Source organism: Macrosteles quadrilineatus, unplaced genomic scaffold, assembly GCF_028750875.1.
Source record: "Macrosteles quadrilineatus isolate MER2022 unplaced genomic scaffold, UCM_ALF_1.0 Scaffold_1__1_contigs__length_201487025, whole genome shotgun sequence".
Lineage (NCBI taxonomy): Eukaryota > Metazoa > Arthropoda > Insecta > Hemiptera > Cicadellidae > Macrosteles > Macrosteles quadrilineatus.
The window spans coordinates 66,847,680-66,871,899 of record NW_026542594.1 but is presented as its reverse complement, the minus strand read 5'-3'; the positions used below and the strand labels follow the sequence as shown (position 1 = coordinate 66,871,899).

The window sequence follows — 24,220 nt, the reverse complement described above, 5'->3', positions numbered from 1 at the left end:
CTTCCAGTTCAAAGTCAATTATATCATTATATATTAATTGTACCCCAATGAATACAACAACAATTTAAGATAGCTCTGACGGGAGGAATATCCAGAACAACTATCAGGTCTATAATACCATCGTAAACAAATTAAGATTTGTTACAATCAGGTAAATTATTATTTTAAAATTTTTATGAATTTAGAATAAGCTGAATAAAAATTGTCTATATTGAAAAATATCATAAAATATGAACCAACATAAAATCCAGAATAGCTTAAAATTACTATTACACTACCGTAAACAAACATGTAAAGAAAGAACATAAAGAATAATTTTTACAAAACTTAGCATTCATACTTACAGCATCAGAAATCTGAGGTTCAGGGAGTACTAGTTTACTTCGCTTCTTTGCAGGTTCCTGATTCTGTAGCATTGCCGTTGGAACGTCATTCTCCTTCCTCTGCTTCAGCTTCTGTTTGTCTTTTCGTCTTTCTTTCTGAAAATATTCAAATATAGACATGTAAGTAGGCGTTATTAGTTTCTTTTAAAATTACTATACATTTAAAAAAACAAAGCGTAGTTTATTCAGCCTATTACTAGGCTAGTTAACTTTGAGCTTTTATATCAAGAGTAAACAGTTTAGATCGTAGCCTACCTCTTCTTTTTCACTTCTCAGTTCTCCGTCCAGATGTTGCTGCCTGAGGCGGCCAAAATCTGGAGCCAGGGGGTCAATGACCTCTTGAGAGGTATCGTAGAAGCCTGCGGCAGGTCGCTTCTCAAACGGTATCTCAGCGTTGTAGTCCACCCCTCGCTTGCGTTTGTGCCGAGGCGCAAGCTCAATGCCGGCAGCTCTCAGCTCCCTTCGTTTCTGCAGAGCTGCCAACCGTCTGGCCTCCTCTAGCTGCTTCTCCCTTGCCTTGCGCTTGGCTTTCTTGCCTTGTGTATTAGCAAGACGCGCCCTGGCCTCGGAGAGCATTTCCAACTCTAAAAAATGTTTATTTATATAAAATCATGGTAAACTTACATTAAGTAAGTGACAGGACAGTTTGGTAGAATCTCAATATTTCAAGGTACTTAATGGGTTAGTGTATATTATCTGTAAACAAGATTCAAAGTTTTATTTTTCAGAACACATTAGTTGAACATGAATAGTGTTGTAATTTTATTTTTATGGTATAGCCTCTGGATCTCTGATTTTTACAACAAAAGGTTTAAATTACCTGTATCCGTCAACCAACTACAATCTAGGATCACTTGACGGATACAGGTCATTTAAACCATTTGTTGTTGTAATTTGTCCCACAGATTAGGACTACTTAGCTTTAAAAAACCCATTTCAGTAGCAAATTATCAAAATATTAGGGAAAAATATTTTTCTTTAGCCTGTTGTAAAAAATTCCCAGACCCCTTAGTAGTCTTATTGTACGTGTTCTACAAATAAGATATAGTAATTTGTGAGGCAAAACATAATTATTAAAATTATTTGTTGTCTTCCAATTGATTTAATTTGTCATATGAATAGTTAACTAAGAGCTAATTACTTAAATCAGATAAGCAACTCATATAGGAGGATTGTTTACAGTTATGTTTATGTTTTTCATTTCATGAATAGTTTGTGATATTTTGCGAATTGTTGATAGTTTATTTTTCTATATTGTTTAGGTGAAGTGGTAGAACATTATGGCTATGGCAGATGTGTAAAGCTATGGTTCCACAGACTGCGGAACTTCCGCTGTGCGGTGCGTAATTTTCCACTGCGGAAAAATATGTAGCGTAAATCTGGAGGGGTGGTTCCACTGACTGCGGAAATAACGTTGCGGAAATTCAGTTCTGTCCAAACTAGCGACGAGTATGGAGCACAAATATAATACCATAAAACAATATTAGGTAATATTCAGACTTAATTATTTTTAATTGTGGTTACTTTTATTGTCAACTGATGTTAGAGCTGTTCTTAAAAATCGCCTTATTAATTTTTATGAGGATGGTGGTAGTAAACATTAATAAAATAACAATTTGAACTTAAATTGTAGTTTCATTGATTCACGAATAAAAAATACAAGCCCCGAAAAGAATAAGGTTATTGAAATAATATTAGGAAACTAAATTATCACAATAACTTATAGGATAGCTCACAATAATTAATTTATGGCTCTTCGCTGGCGGAATCCGCACTGCCACTGCTCTCAGACCAGTATGATTTGTCCACCATGCGGAACCGAAAATTGATGTTGTAGAAATAGCAGAGTTGAGCTGCAGCGGTAATTACTCTGATTATATAAAATAATTAGACAGTTAGTTAACATCAAATCAAATCAAATCAAATCAAATCAAATCAAAATCTCCTTTATTCATGAATGTACAAGTACAAAGAATAGAGTCAGTGAGTACTTATTGTCTATTCACAATATTTTAAATTGTAAAATTCCTCAAAGGAGTAAATTGCTTTTTCTACTAGGTTTTTTTTTTAGTTTAAAGTAAAATTTCCTACTATTACATTCATTTTTTATATCTTTTGGTAAAAAACTTATATATCTAAGGCCTCTATACACTGTGTTTTTTTTATAAAATTCTAAATTATGTCTGTTTTGTATAACATATTGTGCATTTCTGGTATTATATATATTACTGGTAGGCCTACTTAGTTCTAACTGTATTTTTGGTAAATGGTGCTGCTTAGTATATTTTATTGTCTCGTATATATAAATTCCAAACACTGTTAGGATTTCCAAATTAGAAAAATGATACTTTACACTTTCAATCCAATTTAAACTTAGCATTAATCTAATAGCTTTCTTTTGTAACAGAAGTATTTGATTAAGGTTTGATTTTGAGGTCCCTCCGTACACACTAATTCCGTATGATATAAATGAATGTACAAAAGCATAATACACCAGTTTTAGAGCCGAAAGATCACAGACATATGACATCCTTCGAAGAGCATACAAGCCTGATGAAATTTTGCCTACAAAATGCTGGACATGAGAGTCCCAACTTAAATTGTTATCAATAATAATTCCTAAAAATTTTAAATCATTTACTTTATTAATTTTAGCATTAGTCTTTAAAATTGTCTCATTATTTTTATTTTTATTTGTACAGAAAGAAATGTAACTACTTTTATTTTCATTTAAAAGTAAATTTTTGCTGTTAAAAAAGTTTTTAATCTTGTTAATAGAGTGAGAATAAGAATTTTGTACAGCCTCGAGAGTTTTACCTGTCACCAAAAGGCTTGTATCGTCTGCATATAGGCAAACTTTGCCATCTGTTCCTGAAATAATACTAGGTAACCCCTTGATATAGCACAAAAACAGAAGCGGTCCTAGGATAGATCCTTGGGGTACTCCGTATTTGATAGATTGTATTGTTGAATTATGAAATTGTATAACATTTTTTGTACTAAGCCCTTTTGTGACAGTATATTGTTTCCTATCATTAAGATATGATTTAAACCAATCTATCTGGCGATTTTTTATTCCTAAGGATTGTAATGTTTTTATTAATTCTGAATGATTTACACTATCAAAAGCGCGAGTAAGATCTAGAAAGATCCCCAAAGTTTTATTTTTTTTATCTATGCTTTCAATTATTGATGTCACAAAATCTACACTAGCGGTTGTCGTTGACCTTCCAGCTCTAAACCCATGCTGATCTTCATCAAATAATTTATTTTTCTCTAAAAAATCCACTAATTGATCGTACACAACTTTTTCTAAAATTTTAGAAAAATTTGATAGTAGGGAAACTGGACGATAATTGAGAGGATTGGTTTCTAACCCTTTTTTTAAAAATTGGAATAACTTTTGCTATTTTTATTTGTTGGGAAATATACCGCAGATTAAAGAAGAATTTACTAGATGTGTTAACGGTTTTGAAATTTCATGTTTGATTGATTTTAACAAAGACATTGGGACCTCATCAAATCCTGAAGAAGTTTTATTTGGCCTACTTGAAATTACTTTAATTATTTCATCTTCAGTCACTGTCCTAAACTTGAAAGTACTGTCAGAAAAAGAAGTAGGAGTTGAATAAATTGTGTTTTGAGATAAGTGAGGAATAACTTGACTTTCAACAGCATTAATAAAAATGTCATTAAAAATATTAGATACTTCCAATTAGTGATGTGGGCCGGGTAAATACCCAGTGGGTAGGTAAATATAAATTGGGTATTTACCCGGGTATTTACCCCAGGCCTGGGTAAATACCCAAAAACTGGGTATTTATAATTTTTATTAAAGTTAGAGAAGATTGAGATGTTTTTTTGCAATTATTACCCTGTAAGGATAGTAAAATGATGATAAAATGTGTTAAACAAAATTTCATATGGTCACTACTAGCATTTTACTTCTGTGTATACTCGCCATAAATACCCGTCTGAGCATAAAGCATAATCGGCATAAATACCCTGGTCGCATGGTTGCACTGGTCCTGACTACTTATGATTTTTTAAGTCGGCGCGGCTCAAACTGCAAATATGATTGAAATTAAATATTGTGTGTGTATTTTGAAAATCAATAAATTGTAGCTGGATAACATAAATATATCAAAAACATACTGAACTGTTTTGTTGATATATTAAAGGGAATATTTTCTTGTATTTTATGTTTACTTCAGAATAAATGCATTATGAAAATAACACACACAAATGTTCTATATGAATAGGAAAATAATTTAGTTTGATATTATGATAGGGAAAAGAAGCTAGTTTAGTATTAAAACGTTACTTTTCCAAGTTAGAAAAATTTCAATGCGTTATAATCTTTTTAAAGATACACGTTAATACAACTATAAAGCCGATCTCTGATTACGGTAATAAAATAACACTTAACGCATAACTATGAAAAAGACATGCAGATTAACACCTTTAGTTATAGATAGTCACCTGCAATATGGACACCCTCTTTCAATTTTGTATAAAAAATCATCATAAAGCCGCGCCGACTTAAAATACGTGAGCTTGCCTAATACAAAGTTTACTTTATTGAAATTATTTCATTCTTTTTAGAGCGTTTGAAGTCGGTTGTATTTTTTTACAAAAAAAATTATATTGAAAATGAATAAAAAATGATTTTTAAAGTAATAATTATTATTTAGAAAGACAGGAAAATTTAACATAGTAGTGGCCTATGTGTAAACAACTTAAGAAAATAATTAAAATTCAATCTGTAGGATGGCAGAATTTAATAATATTTTTGTTCTAGATCTTTTGTTGGTATCAATGGTATCAAAATAAAAAAAACTAATTTCATAAACTTGTGATACAAAACATTTGAATCTATAGGCCCAGTAAATCTTTCAACAATTTCTGGATATTTATAAATTAAAATAATTATGTTTATGTTATTTAATTGGTTATAAATTTATAAAATGATAAAAATTGAAATAGCCACAGCCTTTTTTAATGGGCTATTTTTTAGTAAGTTAAATTTTAACTGATGTTACTTGATTTAAGACACGAAACCCCATGCTTATTTAGAAAATGTATGTATTCTTCAAAAAAAGGTGCTAAATCATTAAATAAAAGGTACTAGCAAAGCTTCAAGCTACTGTAGGCCTAAAAGGTGTTATAGACTATCCTAATTTATCATGTAATGATAATAATAACATATTTAGGGGTATATATAAATGAATTTCAATTGATTTCATAAATACCCAAAATACCCGGGTATTTATGGATTTTGGGTATTTACCCGGGTAAATACCCAGGGTATTTACCCCGAGTTTTAAATACCTGGGTATTTTACATCACTACTTCCAATGGTTCTCTAACCAGTTTCCCTGATTTATTTGTTAGTTCAATTTTTGGGACATGAGCTATAGCAGTAGGCCTACCACCTACTTCACTGTTAATTAAACTCCAAGTTGTTTTGATTACATTGTCAGAGGTTTTTACTTTATCATTGAAATATTTACTTTTTGCCTGAATAATCATTTTTCTAAAACTAGATTTAATACTATTTACATTTTCTTGTGATGCATTTTCTTGTGATACATTTTCTTGTGATACATAGTTGCCTTCCCTTGATATTTTGCCATTCTTTATAATTTCATTATTTTTATTTTTAATATCCTGAGAAATCCAGCCAGAGTAGTTTTTTTTTGCAAGGTATGATTAATTTTGGAAAGTGAACATTAAAATAAAACATAAAAATTGAGTGAAAAGTATCAAATTTATATTCAGGAGATGCGTTATAAATATCAGCCCAATTTTCCAACATTAGATCTCTTTTAAATGCCTTTATATTTTGATCTGATAATTTTCTTACCTCTTTTTTAACTGTTTTTTCTTTCTGTGATTTTGAATCTAACAGTGTAATTATCTGTCCATCATGATCAGATATCTCTGTAATAATACCTGATACCGCAATTTTACTTTTTACAATGTTTGTTATGCAATTATCTATTGCACTAACACTAGTTTTTGTGACTCTGGTAGGGAAGTCAACTAGATATCTTACTCATGATATCTTACAACATGAAACTAATTTAATTGGGAATAAGATAGAATACTGAATGTAAACAGGTCAACTATAAACAAACTCATAACAATATAGAAATATAACATAAACCATATGTTATAACAAATTAGGCAGGCAATGTGAATATGTAAGTTAAACATTACAACATCCTCCCAACTTGCATATTCCTTGCTCCTTGATACATTTCATGAGCTTGTCTTTATTGAGTGCCTTAGTCAGAGAATCAGCCACCATACTAGTTGTGGATGTGTAAACAAACTTAACTTTCTTCATTTGAACCTTTTCACGTATAAAATGATGACGCACATCAATGTGTTTTGTTCTTGACTGATAAGCACCGTTCATAGCGAGGTTTTTTGCTGCTTGATTGTCCAAATAAATTGTGATAGAACTTGATAATGAGATTATTTCATTAGACAATCCTTTAAGCCATAGAGCTTCTTGAGTTGCTGCTGACATAGCCATGTACTCAGCCTCAGTTGTTGACAAAGCTATTGTAGGTTGCTTTTTTGTACACCAGGAAATAGCACCTTTACATTTGACAAAAACGTAGCCTGTAGTTGATCTTCTATCATCAGAGTCACTAGCCCAGTCCGAATCACTATAACCAATTATATCTTCATGTTCGTTGCCATCAAACGTTATACCTTTGTCCAACGTTCCTTTCAAGTATCAAAGAATTCTTTTTACTGCTTCCCAGTGAGGCACTCCAGGATTCTTGTTAAACCTACTCACACAGCTGACGGCATATGAGAGATCTGGACGGGAAACTTGAGCAGCAAATAATAAACTTCCAACTGCTTCTTGATATGGTACATTCTTCATTTTTTCCGCTTCTTCTACAGTTTTGGATGATTGCTCTTTGGAAAGTCTTTCTCCAACATTTATTGGAATAGAAACAGGGTTGCATTGATCCATGTTGAATCGTTTCAATACACTTTCAAGGTAGGCTCGTTGATCGATGAAAATCTTCTTGTTTTTCCTATCCCGGGTTATTCTAAATCCCAGAATAAACTTTGGTTGTCCCCATATCTTTTATTTTGAATTCTTTTATTAGTCGTGTCTTAAGGATTTCTTTGAGATGTTTATCATTGTAAAAAACTACTAAATTGTCCTCCCAGGCTGTAGCGATTAACATCCTCCCATTTTTCACCATGTGTGTCACATGTGTGTCACAAAGTTTGACTGAGCCAGTCCTATTTTTGTCAAACATGAGTGAAGTTTCTTATTCCACACACGACTGGCTTGTTTTAGACCATATATGCTTTTTCTTAATCGGCAAACTTTGTTTGGTTCTTGATTAGATCCTTCAGGTTGATTCATATATATTTCTTCGGTGAGATCTCCTTGAAGAAATGCAGAGACAGCATCCACTTGGTCTATTTCAAGGTCATTTTCAGCAGCTAATGCTAATAAATAGCGTACAGAGCTGAAACGCACAACAGGAGAGTATACTTCATCATACTCTATGCCTTTGCGTTGAGCACATCCTTTTACAACGAGTCTTGCTTTGTGGCATATGATGTTTCCATCTGCATCTCTCTTGGTTTTAAATACCCATTTAGAGTTTAAAGCCTTCCTTCCTGGTGGAAGGTCTGTAAGCTCCCAACTATTATTTTGTATCTGGGATGAAAGTTCTTGATTCATGGCTTGTACCCACAATTCCCTATCAGGGCTTTCCATCGCTTCTTTCAGGGTTGTTGGATCGTTGCTAGATTCTTCATTCTCAACATAAAAAGTTACATAATCCTAAAGAGATTTGGGAGGTTGACGGACTCTCTGAGGTCAATCACTGGATACTGGCAGCGGATTTTCTTGAAGTTCAGAACTTTCATTGACTTCAAAGTCAGAATCTGCTGAGTCATATTCAGATTCTTCGGGTACTACTGCAGGAAAATCTAAATCTTCTGGAGGAATGTAAAACATGTAATCCTCTTGTTCCTGGTCATTTTTCAGCAAAATACTGCCTTTTTCACGTACAGAAAATGTAACGTCTCTTGAAATTAGTACTGTTTTTGTCCTCGGATTATAGAGACGGTAGCCTTTTGTTGTAGAGCAATATCCTACTAAAATACATGGTGTCGATCTTGCATCAAGTTTCCTACGATTTGGTGCTGGAACATGTGCATAAGCTTTGCAACCAAATGTCTTCACATGAGAGAGGGTTGGTTTTCGGCCTGACCATAATTCTTCAGGAGTCAAAGAAATTGTCCTACTTGGTGAGCGATTTAACAGGTAAGTTACAGTATTAACTGCTTCAGCCCAAAAACATTTAGGCAGCTCGGAGTCGAGCAATAAACATCGGGCACGATCCATTAGTTATTCTCAACCATTATCAAGTTCAATCGCTCAGCTTTACCATTTTGTTGTGGCGTATAACTGCAGCTAGTCTGATGCACAATACCTGTTTTCTCATAGAACTCAGAAAACTTCTTGTTACAATACTCACCACCTCCATCTGTCCTCAGAGTTTTGATTTTCTTCCCAGTTTGATTTTCTACCAGATGTTTGAAAGATTTGAATGTTTCATAAACCTGATCCTTTGTCTTCAAGAAATAAACAAATGTTTTATGGCTAAAATCATCTAGGAAAGTAAGAATATACTTAGAACCAGCAAGAGAATTTACTTCCATCGGTCCAACCAAGTCAGAGTGTACCAATTCTAGCAGTTCACTACTTTTACTGCTACTTGGTTGGAAAGGTAGTCGGTGGCTTTTGCCAAGTACAGATAGTGTCACGGTGCGTGGCGCCTCGCTGGAGCATGCGCACTGAGAGCTTTCCCCCACTACGCCTCGATGTACGGTACAGTCACGTTCAAATACTGAAGTTGTGAACTAGCATCAGCTGTCAAATTAGTTTGCTTTATGTTTACGTTTTTTTTATTTTTCTGTCTCTCTCGCAGTGCCTCCCCTACACGCCAAGCACATTGAAACGGTCTGTACACATGATTCACAAGGAATATTAGGCTTTTTATCAGAAAGATTAATTCCATGCACCAAGCCATTCGACAATTTTGTCAGATCATCATAGTTTAGGTGAGCCATACGTTTATGCCAGAGAATTTGATCATTGCATTTTGCAGTCATGGCTGTGCCTGAAGAGGATTGAACATCTAATTTAAACAAGTTGTTGACCTTAGAAGCTGTGGCAATTACTTCATTGTCACTATTGAAAATCTGATCTCCTTCGTTGTCAAAAATCACAGTGTTCCCTTTGCTCACAATTTGACTGACAGATAGTAAATTTACATTCAACTGAGGAACATAATATACATTTTGAACTTTAACATCTGATGAAATACCTGAAATATGTACAGAAATGTTTGTATCTCCAATTGTGTCAGTTACCATACTGGAATGATTAGCGGTGGTAGTACTCAATTGTGGAGATTTCCTTTTATTTTCAAGTATCACACTGTCAACACATAAATGAGCACTAGCTCCTGAATCTAGATACCAATCACTACTTACATCTGTTTGCATTTAGAAGGCAGCAAAGAGTGAATTGTCCTGTTTAGACTTACAACTGTCTCTTTCATTTCTCGTGCTGATGTTCCTGGATTTGTCACAGTTCCTTGATATGTGACCATAACCGTTGCATTAGAAACATCGAGGACCCTTGTAACCTTTGCTATCTTGACGTTTCTTGTCATCAGTGGGTTTCTTTTGACTTGAAGTGTTGTGTCTTTGGCTGTTCTGAAAACTTGGTTTTGAATTTTCTCTTCGACCATAACCGTACATCGCAATGCATTTGGAAGATTCATTTTCCACGGATACATCTTGAAGTAGTTTAGTTTTGATTGAATCGGCCGTTATCTTGACACCAGAGCTTTCAATACCCATGATCATTGGTTGGAATTGATCCAGTAGTCCAGCAAGTAAAATTGTTCCTACCCACTCATCATCCACTTTCAGTCCAATGTTGGTTAGCTTGTGGGCCGTTGACACAATTTGATTAACATAATCTTCTATGGACTTACAAATTTTCTAGCCTTGTTGTTGTTAACAATCGCAGCAAACCAACTCTTCGGGTCAAACCCCTGTCAGAAAATGCCTTTTCAAAATTTTCCCAGGATTCCTTGGTTGTTTCTGCTGATTGAACATGGATATAGTTAGCTGAATCAATTAGCAAGATAATTTTGGATTTATATTTTGTCACTTTCTTTCCATCTTCTTCAGTTCCCAAAATACAGTCCCAGAGCTCACAATCTTCCAAATATGCTTGAACGGCAACTTTCCATGTATCATAGTTTTCACGGCCTTTCAATTTCTCTATTGAAGGAGGTTGATACATTTTCAAAGTTGGTGAACTTGGACAAAATAATCAGAGAAATTAAAATTCAGCAAACAGGAGGCCCATAACCTGATGTTGTAGAAATAGCAGAGTTGAGCTGCAGCGGTAATTACTCTGATTATATAAAATAATTAGTTTAGTTAACATGAAACTAATTTAATTGGGAATAAGATAGAATACTGAATGTAAACAGGTCAACTATAAACAAACTCATAACAATATAGAAATATAACATAAACCATATGTTACAACAAATTAGGCAGGCAATGTGAATATGTAAGTTAGACATTACAACAAAAATGGATGCGGAAACGCACGTCAGTGGAACCGCACACATAGGAACTCCATTAAACCAGTGTCGTTTTAATTCCGCAGTGGAAAAAATCGCACCGCATGGCGGAGATTCCGCATTCTGTGGAACCATAGCTTAATACTATAGAATACTGTAAATTTAAAAAAGCAAATTTTATCAAACTGTGTCCTCCCTTATTGAAAACGCAAAGCTTGAGTATAACTGCAATAAGCATTTTATACTTATATTGCAACCCCTCGAAGGACGGGTACTCTGCTAGTGCCTTCAATAAAAATGTTAGTCAGGGTTTCTTGGATATTTTCATAGGCTATTATAGCTATTATTCTAAAATCACTTTACTTTTATGGAAACATTGATTGATGTCATTGACATACCAGATTTATTTGCCCTTAGAGGGCTTTCCTCTGCAATGATCACAAAGTTAAGTCCATGTTTCATCCTTAAAATTGTAGCACTTCGGGTAACATCCTCATTCATTGTTTGTAGGAATTTGAATCTTGTAGGTGTTCTACAATATAAAGGCTAATAACTAGTGATAGTCGGATCCGGATATCGGACTACCGGATCCGCCAGATCCGAGCTAGAACCAGCACCAGATCGGATCCAAAACATTCCGGATCTTGGGCTGGATCCGGTTTTGATGGATCCGATTTTTTCAAATTTTTTTCCTAACACAAAGCTGCCTGTATCCATGTAAGAGACCGATTTTTTTACTAACACAAAGGAGTCTGTATCACTGTACAACACCGATTTTTTACTAACACAAAGGAGTCTGTATCACTGTAAAACCCCGATTTGTTTACTAACACAAAGGAGTCTATCACTGTACAACCCCGATTTTTTTCCTAACACAAAGCTGTCTGTATCCATGTAAGGGACCGATTTCCCCCCGATTTTTTTACTAACACAAAGGAGTCTGTATCACTGTACAACCCCGATTTGTTTACTAACACAAAGCTGTCTGTATCACTGTACAACAATATAAGTTCTTTAAAAAATATTATCTCTATTTCTTCTACTTGGTGGTGTTCTATGACTTTTTATGTTTCCATAATTTGCAAGTGGGTTCTTTCAATGATTTAATGTTTAAAGATTTAATTTTCGTAGGACGCATTTCTTTGAATTGCAGCTGAAATATTAACAGCAATTAAATGTCCAGCTGATCATAATGTAAACAAATATGTTCTTCATAAGGATAACATGGGAAATTTAAAAGCCACCGGGGCAGAGCCCAAGGGTCTTTTTCAAAAATGTGAGGTCAGTTTGCAAATCTATGCGACACGCTCTTTCCAATGAGACGACAATGGATAAAATCGGTTAGGAAATGGCGGAGGAGTTCAACCGACAAACTTCGTGTTTGCATATTAATTATATAGATCAAGTCTGAAATATGCCGACTCTTCAGGTGACAAATTGAAATTCTTGGTTGTATCACCCAGGATAACATGTATTTGCCATGAATAAAGAGTTTTACAAACCGTTGCATCCTGGTAGTTTGGGTTCTTAGGTTGTGGTGGTCCTATAAATGACGAGAGAAGGATTTTTAACCTTTCTTTCAATACCGGTACGTAAGATTTGGTTAGCTTCTGTTAGACACAATCTGTTACATATATAGGTTTATATAGATGTTACACAATCTAGTTTCTCATATAGGAACGATGATAAGTTCTTATATGGCGGGTAGCTCTATTTCTTATAATTGGTGGCAATACTATGATTTTTCATCCTAACCATAATTTTGTGGAAAGTTTCTTTTAATTGAGTGAGACCAAATGAGTAATTGTCAACAAGTTTTGGCCTCTTATAGACAAAGAGAGATCCAGTTAGTTATCCTGTTTGGTGGAGATGGATTACGTGTTCCAACCTTTCTTGACTTTATCAATTCTGAAATTCAATTCAATTTATAGCCTATCACATTCCATTTTATAAACTTCATTAATACAACAAGTGAAATCTAACCATCCTACAGTTATCCATCAAACTCAAACAGTATAATTTAGTATGTGCTCCAATATAAACACTACGTCAATGATGTAATGAAGACAGATGAAGTAACGGAGACACAGTGGTAGGATGATGGGACCGGCTATCGGATTACTGTACGTTGTAAGTAACTTAAATGGTTGTATAGCAACCACAGTGCGTTATCATTGGCCAGACGGTGCTGTGCTTCTTACAACAACTAGGACTCACATAGGACGCAAAAGTTATAAGTCATGCATGGAACAGTCATTCTACTCTCTTAACCAGAATATGAAACAAAACCAAAAAGGCCCAACACACTCCTTCAAAAATGTGATTTAACCTTACTTTATATTTTGACAATTAATTTATTTTTTGATTTGTGAATAAAAATATTCTTTACCTAACCCATGTTAAACTTCCCTATCCCAAGCGTGATGTATACTACTTCTTTACTTCACGAGTGATGTAAAGTTGAAAAAACTCACTCGGTGAGGTAATAAAACCCATTTAAATAACATTGAGTGCTTAACTTAAAAAAATATACCTCTATGATGGAGTCAACGACGTTCAACGCTAGAAACCAGCTGTGCGCTTAAATTTTATTGTTATGCTTTGAAGAATTTTCCTAACCTAGCTTTTGTTTGTAAATTAACGTTACTGTTAGAAGATGAGTGAAATGGATAGTGAAAAATATTTTTCGTAACCTCCTGTATATTGCCGGGTCAGGTAAAATCTTGTACATTACACGTTACGCAAGAGCTTGTTTACATCACTTAGGAGAATTCAACATTCACCTGCGTGATGTAAAAACGCTCTTACTATACTTGTAATTTAAATAGCTATTTTACCATCAGGTGAAAAAATAAATCATAGGACAAATCTTGGCATTGCCCCCCCCCCTACCCATTACCCCCCCCCCCCTACCCATTACCCCACCTATGGTTTCATTTCCACCTTTAAAGGCATTAGGACAAAAAAGTATATACAGAATACCATTTACTTGGTAGTTAATTTTCCTCATTGAATTTTAAATCAAAATTTTTACTGCTATAGGCTATTTCAAAAGTGGTAAATATATTTTTTTATTAAAAATTCTACCTAAGCAAAGAGCGTGCAAAAAAGCTGGTTATTCCATATGATTAACACGGCAACTTTGTCGCCAATGAGGCAAAGACCTTACCACACATTTAGCTCATTTTAAGGGTTGCATAATTTCAGAGTAATTTCTTTAAAATTACACCAAAAACTCCAAAATTTGTTAAAAAGTGTAGAAGTTTTGTTTACAAAATAACCCTTTCCAAATAGTTAATGTCATAGACAAATAGAATAAATATATAGACTGTCGACCACTAGAGCGTGCTCAGGGTTTGATTCGCTGCCGTCGTCGGCTCCTCGGCGTATGCTACCAGCAGGCGCTACAGCAGTGTGTGCCGTAACTACACGGCACTCCTAGTGGTGGATGCCAGAACGTATGCTAACCGCAGCACGGCTCTCGGCCTATATTTAATTATTTTTGTCAATGATTATGTATAGATTAATGGATTTATTGATTTAATGAATGGAACAAACCTTTTATTTGTATTCAAATCACAACGATTAAAAAAATAAAATTTGCTTACTTCTACAATGACCATTGCCCTACTTGTCCCAGATACGGAACACTAAAAACTTAGAGAGGCTACTATTTTAATGATTCAGTATTTAAGTGTAAATTGTTAGCCAACAACAAAAGTCATCTTGAAAAAAAAAAATGAAACCTTAAAGTATTCCATTTTAGGCCTACCGTCTTCATCCATATCCTTGGGATCTGGACGTGCAGGTTTGGTTTCTGGGTTTGGATCAATTTCTCCAGGCTTAAGTTTTCTAGGATCATCAGCACCATCTTCTCCTTCTTCCTTCTTCTGAGCTTGATCTCTGTAACAACACAGTAGACCTAAATAGATATTATACACATCATCGGTTGACCAACTAAACAAGTTTTATACCCACTTATTTTTAAGGATAAATTGTTTAAAGCTAAAACAAATATAGAAAAAATATTATAAATATAGGCCTATATATATTTTTTTACAAATATTTAGGCTTTTATATAACAATAAATCCTTACTCATAACAAATTAATAAATAAAATATCATAAACAACAATAAACCAAATTTAATTAATTTTAAGAACAGACTGTAAATATAATTGTAAACTACCTCTAGGCCTATAGAAGAAAAAGGATTTTAATTAGGCTACTTTAGATTTTGTTGATCATCTTGCCAATATTTTTAAAACGTAGGTACTCATATGTTAAAACTGAAATTCAAAGAACAAGACTTACAGTAAATACTCATAGCGTTCCAAACACTGAGCTGCAGTTCTACCAATAATTGGTGCAATGGTGCGCCATTGTGTGGGCATCAGTTTGGCTAAATGCAACAATTTTTCATCTTCTTCTCGACTCCACTCAGTTTTCTTGATACTTGGGTCAAGCCACTCAAACCAACGGGCCTTGCACTGCTTGGCTGATTTTCTGTGTAGCAGGGAAGCGATACGCGACCACTGATTTTTGCCATATTTCATAACAGCAGCCTTGAGTATTTCATCCTGAAAGAGAAGCATGAGGATTTGTACCAATAATTGTACAAAAACACTTTGATATACTAAATTATTTGCTTTTTAAGCTCTTCAAAAAGGTCTGGAGAGAAATTGGGAAATTTTGTGTATAAAGGGTAAAAAATTAGAAAAATCAATTTATACCCCATAAAACCCCGCTCTCATGGTCCGATCATGCTGATTCGCGAACTCATTCAAGTTTATCCCGCCTTACACCTTCAGACCAAATTTCATCAAAATCGGACAAAAATGACTCAAGTTATCATCGTGTTCACGGCTATATATATACAGGGTGACAAAAGTCTGGAAACAGCTTTATATCTTTTTAACTAAATTCGTTAGAAAATTCAAACCGTTCACATCAACTTATATGTATGAAAACTTCTTTTTGCAAGCATTACCATTTTTTTACCTTCACCAGGGGACGGCCCATGAGGAGTAGGTACATAATCTTTAATGTAAGCATAGGTTGATATGCACATAATTTTAAAGGGTTAGTCAAGTAGAGTTCATTGCCGGAAACCGCGTCAAAAAAGGTTCATCCGCTACAAAATGGCGGCAGTCCAAAGTTCTTGCGGAATATACCTGCACAGGCCTTAGTATTGGTAAAAACTCATAGTCAAAATTAGCCGGGAAATCTGAAACCCTTAACATTAGATCTAATTTAACATTAGATTGAGAGCTGAAACTGTATTTTAAAGTCAACTAGCTCATAGACTAAGTTTATTCAATCTTCAAAACAAATTTAACCGGGTTTCAGATTTCCCGGCTAATTTTGACTAAGAGTATTTACCAATACTAAGGCCTGTGCAGGTATACTCCGCAAGAACTTTGGACTGCCGCCATTTTGTAACGGATGAACCTTTTTGACGCGGTTTCCGGCAATGAACTCTACTTGACTAACCCTTTAAAATTATGTGCATATCAACCTATGCTTACATTAAAGATTATGTACCTGCTCCTCATGGGTCGTCCCCTGGTGAAGGTAAAAAAATGGTAAATGCTTGCAAAAAGTAGTTTTCATACATATAAGTTGATGTGAAAGGTTTGAATTTTCTAACGAATTTAGTTAAAAAGATATCTAGCCATTTCCAGACTTTTTTGTCACCCTGTATATCTATACATATATACAGGGTGGCTGAAAAGTAACTTACACCCCCCCTTAACTTTTCAACCATTTGAGATATTTGAAATCTGTTTGCGGCAACCTTCTTAGATATGAGGGGCTACAATAATAAATTATGGTCAATTTTGAAAATTTTGCCCTTGGGGTGGGGGTAGGGGGTAGCTCAAAATTTTCAAATAACAAGTATAGTCGAGTTTGGTATAATTTTACAGGTCTTGATGAAACATAAACATTGACATAAAGAAAACCAAAATCGGCCCACTATTAACGAAATGGCGCCCTAAAACGTTTCAAATCCAAATAACCATGAGGGTGGCTCAAAACTAACTTGCACCCCCTTTAACTTTTTAACTATTTGAGATATTTGAAATCGGTTTGCGGCAACTAACTTAGTTTGGATATGAAGGGCTGCATGGTCAGTTTTGAAAATTTTGCCCTTAGGGGAAGCGGGGGTAGGGGGTAGCTCAAAAATGTTTCCCAACTACTGAATGGCACAGGGATGGCTGTAAGCTATTCATTGTCAAGACCAACAAAGCGATCAAATTCAAGTGTAACCAACTCAAACTTAAATTCATAATACAAAAGCCATTGATAAAAAAACACATTTGGACTAGGACGGATTTCCCCTAAACAAAGATGGCGCACAAAAATAAAAGGAATTCTTAACATAGGGACTTGCCCAACAAGACTAAGACCTCCACCCAAACGGTGTAGCAGCTCCTCATCTGAACATTGAATATAGTCATATCAATAGACCAAACCAACAGTCCACTACCCCACCCACCATCCTATTACAATAGAAAACCAGAATAGACTCAAGCAAACAGGCAATCTCAAAATACTACATTTAAACATACAAAGAGGTCTTCTAAACAAAATTGACCTTCTAATGGTAGAACTTCACACGCATGCACATGATCTCCTTATCATATCGGAGTATGTGCTAAAAGCTAATGAAATTACTGTTGTAAATATTAGGGGCTACACTTTGTGTGGCAGCTTCTGTCGAACCCATTATATGTGGGGGGGGGGGTATAGCGCTTTTTAGAAAGAATAACCTTAAGACTGAAATAGAAGAGACAAACTTATTCGAGCTGGGCCTCTGCCGGCCAACAGAATTGGAATTAGAAACAATTGCAGTCAAAATTAAAATAAAAAGAGCAATATTAGTAAGATTGAGTGCCTACAGATCCCCTGCCTCAAGCACTTATAGCTTCCTCAACAAACTTGAAAATTTTCTGCATTCTTATAGTAAAAAAAAAGCTAAATTGTCATTTTAGGTGATACAAGTTTTAATATTCTGAGAGCTGACGACCCACACGTAAAGGAACTCAACGACTTATTAGGGCCTACTTCAACATGGATGCTATGTCTATCCCCTTGCAGCCACACGAGTCACCCCTACTACAGTCACTAGCATTGACGGATGTTATACAAATATCCAAAGAGCGGACATCAAAGTAAACGCACATAACATGATAGCCTATATCAGATCACTACCTCCTAACCGGTGAAATTAATAGTAAATTGGAATACTCAGGTGCCACATACAAATCTAGGCCTATACACAGTTATTCAAATCAAAATTTAAATAGACTAAAAACCAAGCTGCATAAGATTTATTAGAGCAGTATGACGAGGGAAACAACAATAGACAACAATTTTCTAACAACTTTTCAACTTATTATTGATGAAACCATGCCTAAGATACTAAAGAAGATGTTAACAACAAATAGTAGTGATAATAAGAGCAAAGAAATCTGGAATCATCAATACTCAATACAGAGCGCCTTAAACGACTGCATGAAAAAGCAACATCAACCTACATATTAACAATGAAACCATTTCTGATCATTACCATATTTTAACAAATAATAGTAACATTTTTAAACAAACAGTTTGCCCTCTCCACTCCAAACCTGGATAGAACACCAGATCTAACACAAATACCTGACCACACCAACAAAATACCAGCATTGCATTCCTTTCGGCCCATAACTGAAAAAGAACTGGACAATCTCTTCAAGAGCCTAAAGGCAAATAACTCATCAGGCTTTGACACAATAACAGGAAAAATGTTGAAGTTTTATTAGGAAGAATTAAAGAAACCAATTAGATACCTACATAATAAATGAGACAATATTAAAAGTAGGCCTACCGTACGGTAGGCCTACTGGCTAAAATCCCTAAAAAACTCAAAATTTCTAAAATTTATCCATTATATATAAGAAAGGTGAAGCTAGAGACCCAAACAATTACAGACTCATTTCTAATCTGCCGGTTATCTCCAAACTCCTGGAGAGAGCAATATACAACCAAATCATCACGCACCTGGACTCCAACAACCTCCTCTCCGTATGCCAACATGGCTCCAGGAAGACCCTCAGCACCACTACTGCAATCTCAAAATTAGTCACTCATATCACCGATATCTGGGAAGAAAGAAAAAATGCCTCTGGAATCTTCCTTGATCTACAGAAAGCATTCGACACACTTGACTGGGATATCCTCAGAATAAAATTAATCAGCATAAATATCCAAGGCAATGCCCTGGAATGGATCGGCAGTTATCAAATCAAATCTTTATTCATCATTAAATAACATAGGTTATGCTGCTTGAGAAATTGAAAGTCAACACAACAACACCATTTAGGCCTACACCACCAAATCATCTCTTAGAAACACATCAAGAGGAATTCCCCAAGGGTCTATATTGTAGTGATGGTCAAAACCAGAAATTTCGAATCTCAAAACCAAAACTGAAACTTTAAAAATCGAATCCCGAATCTCGAATCTCAAAACCTAAACGCGAAACTTTTTTACTTAGCTGGTTACAAAGGTCAAGGTTACAAAAAATACACATAATCATAAAATGTTAAGTATGCAATCAAAACTAAAAGAGATTGACTCCTGACCGTGACATAACATAAATATGTGAATGTGACTGATAATCTTAAAACCCAATACAACATAATTTTTCATAAACAACCAACAAAAAAAATAAATTAAACTTCTAACACCAACATAAACATGAATTAGATTAATTAGAACATTTAAAGGTCAATATTTCTTTGCGTTTAGTAAATATTGATGTGAAACTGAATTGTACCAGTTATAGTATTTAAGATACCTTTTGAAGTTCAGGATAAAATATGTTTCATTACTGTTAATGGTGATGTTTGCTCTGTTGCTACCAGCTTGTTTGGAAACAGTGTTAAAAACAATAACAATGGAACAAAAAAATGTCAGCAGTTTCAAAAATAAAACTGCCAAAATCTTCAATTTCGAAACTTTTGAATCTCGAAACTTGGTGATCGAATCTCGAAACCGAAACTTTTCCTAAGTTTTGATGGTTTTGAGATTAGAGATTCGGTTTTGACACATCACTAAAACTATATTGGGCCCCCTCCTCTTCATCATATAGGTTACATTATCAGCCTCCCCTCCAGTTTTGACAGGGCATACTTTTTGCCGACGACACCACTATTGTTGTTCCAACAAATAGTCAAGCGGACAATATTAATCTAGTAAAATCAACAATGGATCAAGCAACAACAGCCTGTGAAGATAATAAACCTCAGAATTAATAAGAACAAAACAGTACACATATCAACTTTCGAATAAATAATAACGATAAAAGAACAGAAGATTGGTCCGGACTGTGCATTCCCACGCTCAACTCACAAAAATTCCTGGGAATCTACATTGATGAAAACCTAAGCTGACAGATCCATACTGATAAACTTACCTTAGTAAACAACTGTCTACCGCACTCTTTGTAGCCTACTCCGTAGAATCCGAAACACCACCGATCTGGACACTACAATGATAGCCTACCACTCCATCTTCGCACACTTGAGATATGGCATTGCAGCATGGGGTTCTCAGGCCCGGATTACCCATAAGGCCAACCTAGGCCATGGCCTAGGGCGCAAGCTTGCGGGGGGCGCAGGGCAAGGGATGGCAAAAAAAATTTTGTATATTTTTATTTTCCTAGACGAGCGTCAGTAGCGAGCGTCGGGCGCTGCCTCGAAAGATAAGTGAAGTGTAGGTGGGGGGAGGGGGGGGGGGGTGCCCGGTGAATGACTCACGATCACAAGTCACTGCTAATAATAGATCGTCCCTCCCTCCTTTAGTACAGGTACACATCACACCGCCGAACCCGCGCCCTCTGTGAGTGTGAACAGTAACAAGCTATCAAGTGCGTGTGGTGACGTGGTGTGAGGTTAGGTTATCGTGTAATTTTGTTGTGCATTACGAAGTATTCTTCTTGTTGGATTCTACCCATTTCCAAACCGCTAAGGTAAGTTTGTAAAACAATTAAAAAAATACCCAATATAATTTGGTTATTGAGTGATGAGATCGAAGTTCGATGTATAATACTCTACTGGATAGCGTGCTGCATGGAGTGTGGTGGATAAACGGTCCGTGCCCACCAGTCGAATTGGCGGGATACTGAGGCGGACGGGCCGAATGAACCTATCTGTTTTGCACAAACATACATTCACTCAACCTGCTCTCCTACACTTATTTGTTAACATAAAAATTTCAAATTGATATGTTATTTTTCTGGAAAACCCAGTGATTATTACTATGTAGTTAGTTTTAACCTTATTTAACATATTTTTATAATTTATTTAGGCAAATTAAAACTGATGATCGTTTTTTAACACCACTAAAAACATTAAAAATGTAGTAAGCGAGGAACTTTTTTATTTTTTGGTCAGGAAAAAATTCCTGTGGCAAAGTTTTAGATTAAAGTATGAATTTTATTTTTATTTGAAGTTTTTTTTTCATACGGAGTTTGCTTGTATAATTTTTAAGCGATTAAAAATAGGCCTAAAATCGCTTGGCGCGGCATTGGCGCAAGGGGCTGGCCAGCTATAATAGGCATCAGTTTACGGGATTTAGATACTGAGTTTCTGGCATTTAAGTATTATTATACACATTAAATATGTCATTACATCACGAAGTATGTGTAACTAAATTTACAAGCGTATGTTTAAGCATTTTATTGCTTACCGTAGTCTATACCTAGTTTAAAAAAATCATTGAATCAAAGAATAAATTAAAGCCAAATCACATCCAATTCCTTGTTATATGTGGTACTAATAATGTTGTGGTTTTTATGCAGGTATTAAAATGAGCCAACCAAAAAAACGCCCATCTGGGGCTGAATTCAGAAAAAGAGCTAAATTGAAAACAGAAGAGAGCAAGAAGTTCTCTGGGACAATGAAAAATTGGCTATCTAAAGAACAAGATAAGATCCAAACCAAAAAAGATGACGGTTTATTTTTGGATAGGTACCAGTACTCCTAGTACTACTAGTACCTCTGTTCATATGCAGTATTTTACTACAGGAACAGAAACGGAACCGGACACAAGATCTTTAACATTTGAATCCGAACCACAGAGAGACCCCGACCCTGAGAGCCCTTCCAATAGCATTGATAAGCCAACACCACTAGAACCATTTTGTTTTGATCCCGATCCAGCAAACTGGGTTGTAAATAATGAACTAGGCCTACGTGATTACGTGTCTCAACATGGGATAATTCAAAATAAAGAAGGAAATTTCTCAAAGGCAAAGAAGGAATATGGCAACCGTTTTTGGAGTCTTTCAAGTGCACATTTTTATAGACATTTAGAAAATGGGGAAAATCAAAATAGAGCATGGCTCTTCTACTCTGAAAGCAAATGTGCAGTTTTTTGAGGCCCTTGCCGTCTTTTCCATTCAGAATCTCAGTCGGAATCATCTTTTGTGAAAAATTTGTGAAGGAACGAAATAGTGAGGGCGTAACGTGCAGACAAGTTTTTATGCGCGCGAAATACGTTGGCAGCACTGGCTGTAAATCTGCTGGTCAGCTATTGTACTGTTGTATCATTAAATGTCATAAAAGTTCATTTCTGTGTAAAAATATGTTATGTTTTTTTTTACCAAATTATTTGTTTTATGGTAACTTATCTGTAGGAAAAATATAATGTGCAACTCGAGTGCAAATTGCAATTGCCTCACTCGAGAAACCATTCCTCACTCGCCTATGGCTCGAGAGTAAGTATTTCTCTTGAGTGAGTCAATTGCTCACTTTGCTCACTAGTTGCACAAATGAAGTTTAGACCATAACTTATTACAATATCAATGAGTACATGAAGAACATTCATACACACACATACGTTATGTCAGCTCACTTCGTGAAAATATAGCGAAAGGGTGTCCAGACTGAAGAACTATGATGATTGCCTGATCTATGGATTGTGGTGAAGACATCGATCGAAGGTAAAAGGTAAAGAGGTAAACTAAAGTGCAACCAATAACTGGGTACAGTTTCTTAACTGGGCTACGCTAATATCGATTGAAACTATTGAATTGAAAATATTGATTAATAATTGATATTTTAAAATATATCTATTATAAAATTAAAACTATCATAACCTAACCTAACCAACCAAACTTGCTGATGGTGAAAAAATCGCATGAAGGTTTACTAACTTAATCGATCGATAGTTTCAATCGATATTAACGTAGCCCAGATAAGAAACTGTACCCCCCATAGCTCAATCAACACTTAACTTAGGCCTAATTGCAGACGAACCGAGTTTAAATATACTAACAGTACCTAGGGCTAATAAAAACTAGGTACTTACCTCTGTGTTTCTCCAAACACCACCTTTTATCATAATCCTCGGCATGATGGCAAGTTATGTGGACACTAATTGGAAATATGCAATGTTTTAAGGACCTGGAAACAGACTGGCCTAAGCCTAGATAGGACGAGTAGGCTTTACTTCTTGCTATCACTTTCACTTTGGCCTAGATTTAGGCAATTATAAGCGTATAAAATCGCTTGAAAATTTCGAATACATTCATTCTTACACCTAAATTAAATGCTGAAGATAATCTTAACAATAAAATATGAAACTAACATTAAACCTACGATAATAAATTGAGTTTCGCAAAATTAACCTCAAACAAAACGACTCACCACTCACACTGACATAACAGTCAGTCCAGTCGTCAGTCAGTGATTCATTGAGTCAGAGTCAGTTCAGTTCAATAGTCACTCTCACTCCGTTTACTGACTCTTTTAAAACACGTCAAGCAGCGAGCCTTTCAGCTGAATTTTTATTTCAGGTTTAGTGTTGCCTACAGTATTATTTTGAGGCTTCTGATTGGCTGAGGGAACATCATTACCGCGACGATACGATTGATGTCATCGGCCTCGGTGGTGTAGTGGATAGAGTGCTGGGCTGAAAATCCGAAGTACCTGGGTTCGAATCCCACCCGTAGCACTATTTTTTGTATTGGACTTTTTCATTATCAACACGTTTGGTTGGTTTGGTTAGGTTATGATATTTTAATTTTAAATTAAAAAATTATAAAATAGGATTTGAGGCATTTATAATTTTATTTTATGAACACAACTATTTTTTTCGATTAATAAACCTTCATTAGATTTTTTCA

The 24,220-nt window shown here is 35.2% G+C and overlaps 1 protein-coding gene across 1 annotated transcript in view; it reads right to left on the bottom strand.

The window, feature by feature from the left end:
• Window positions 1–23,735, bottom strand: part of LOC128983467 (cell division cycle 5-like protein) — a 75,632-nt gene extending 51,897 nt beyond the window's left edge. Inside the window, exons 1-5 of the mRNA XM_054402764.1 lie at window positions 23,404–23,735; window positions 15,358–15,623; window positions 14,817–14,947; window positions 639–967; window positions 345–479 (exon numbers count right to left, since the gene is read on the bottom strand). Of these exons, the coding sequence (XP_054258739.1) occupies window positions 345–479; window positions 639–967; window positions 14,817–14,947; window positions 15,358–15,623; window positions 23,404–23,448 (906 nt within the window). The 5' untranslated portion in view covers window positions 23,449–23,735. The remainder of the gene's footprint in view (window positions 1–344; window positions 480–638; window positions 968–14,816; window positions 14,948–15,357; window positions 15,624–23,403) is intronic.
• Window positions 23,736–24,220: the final 485 nt, after the last annotated feature.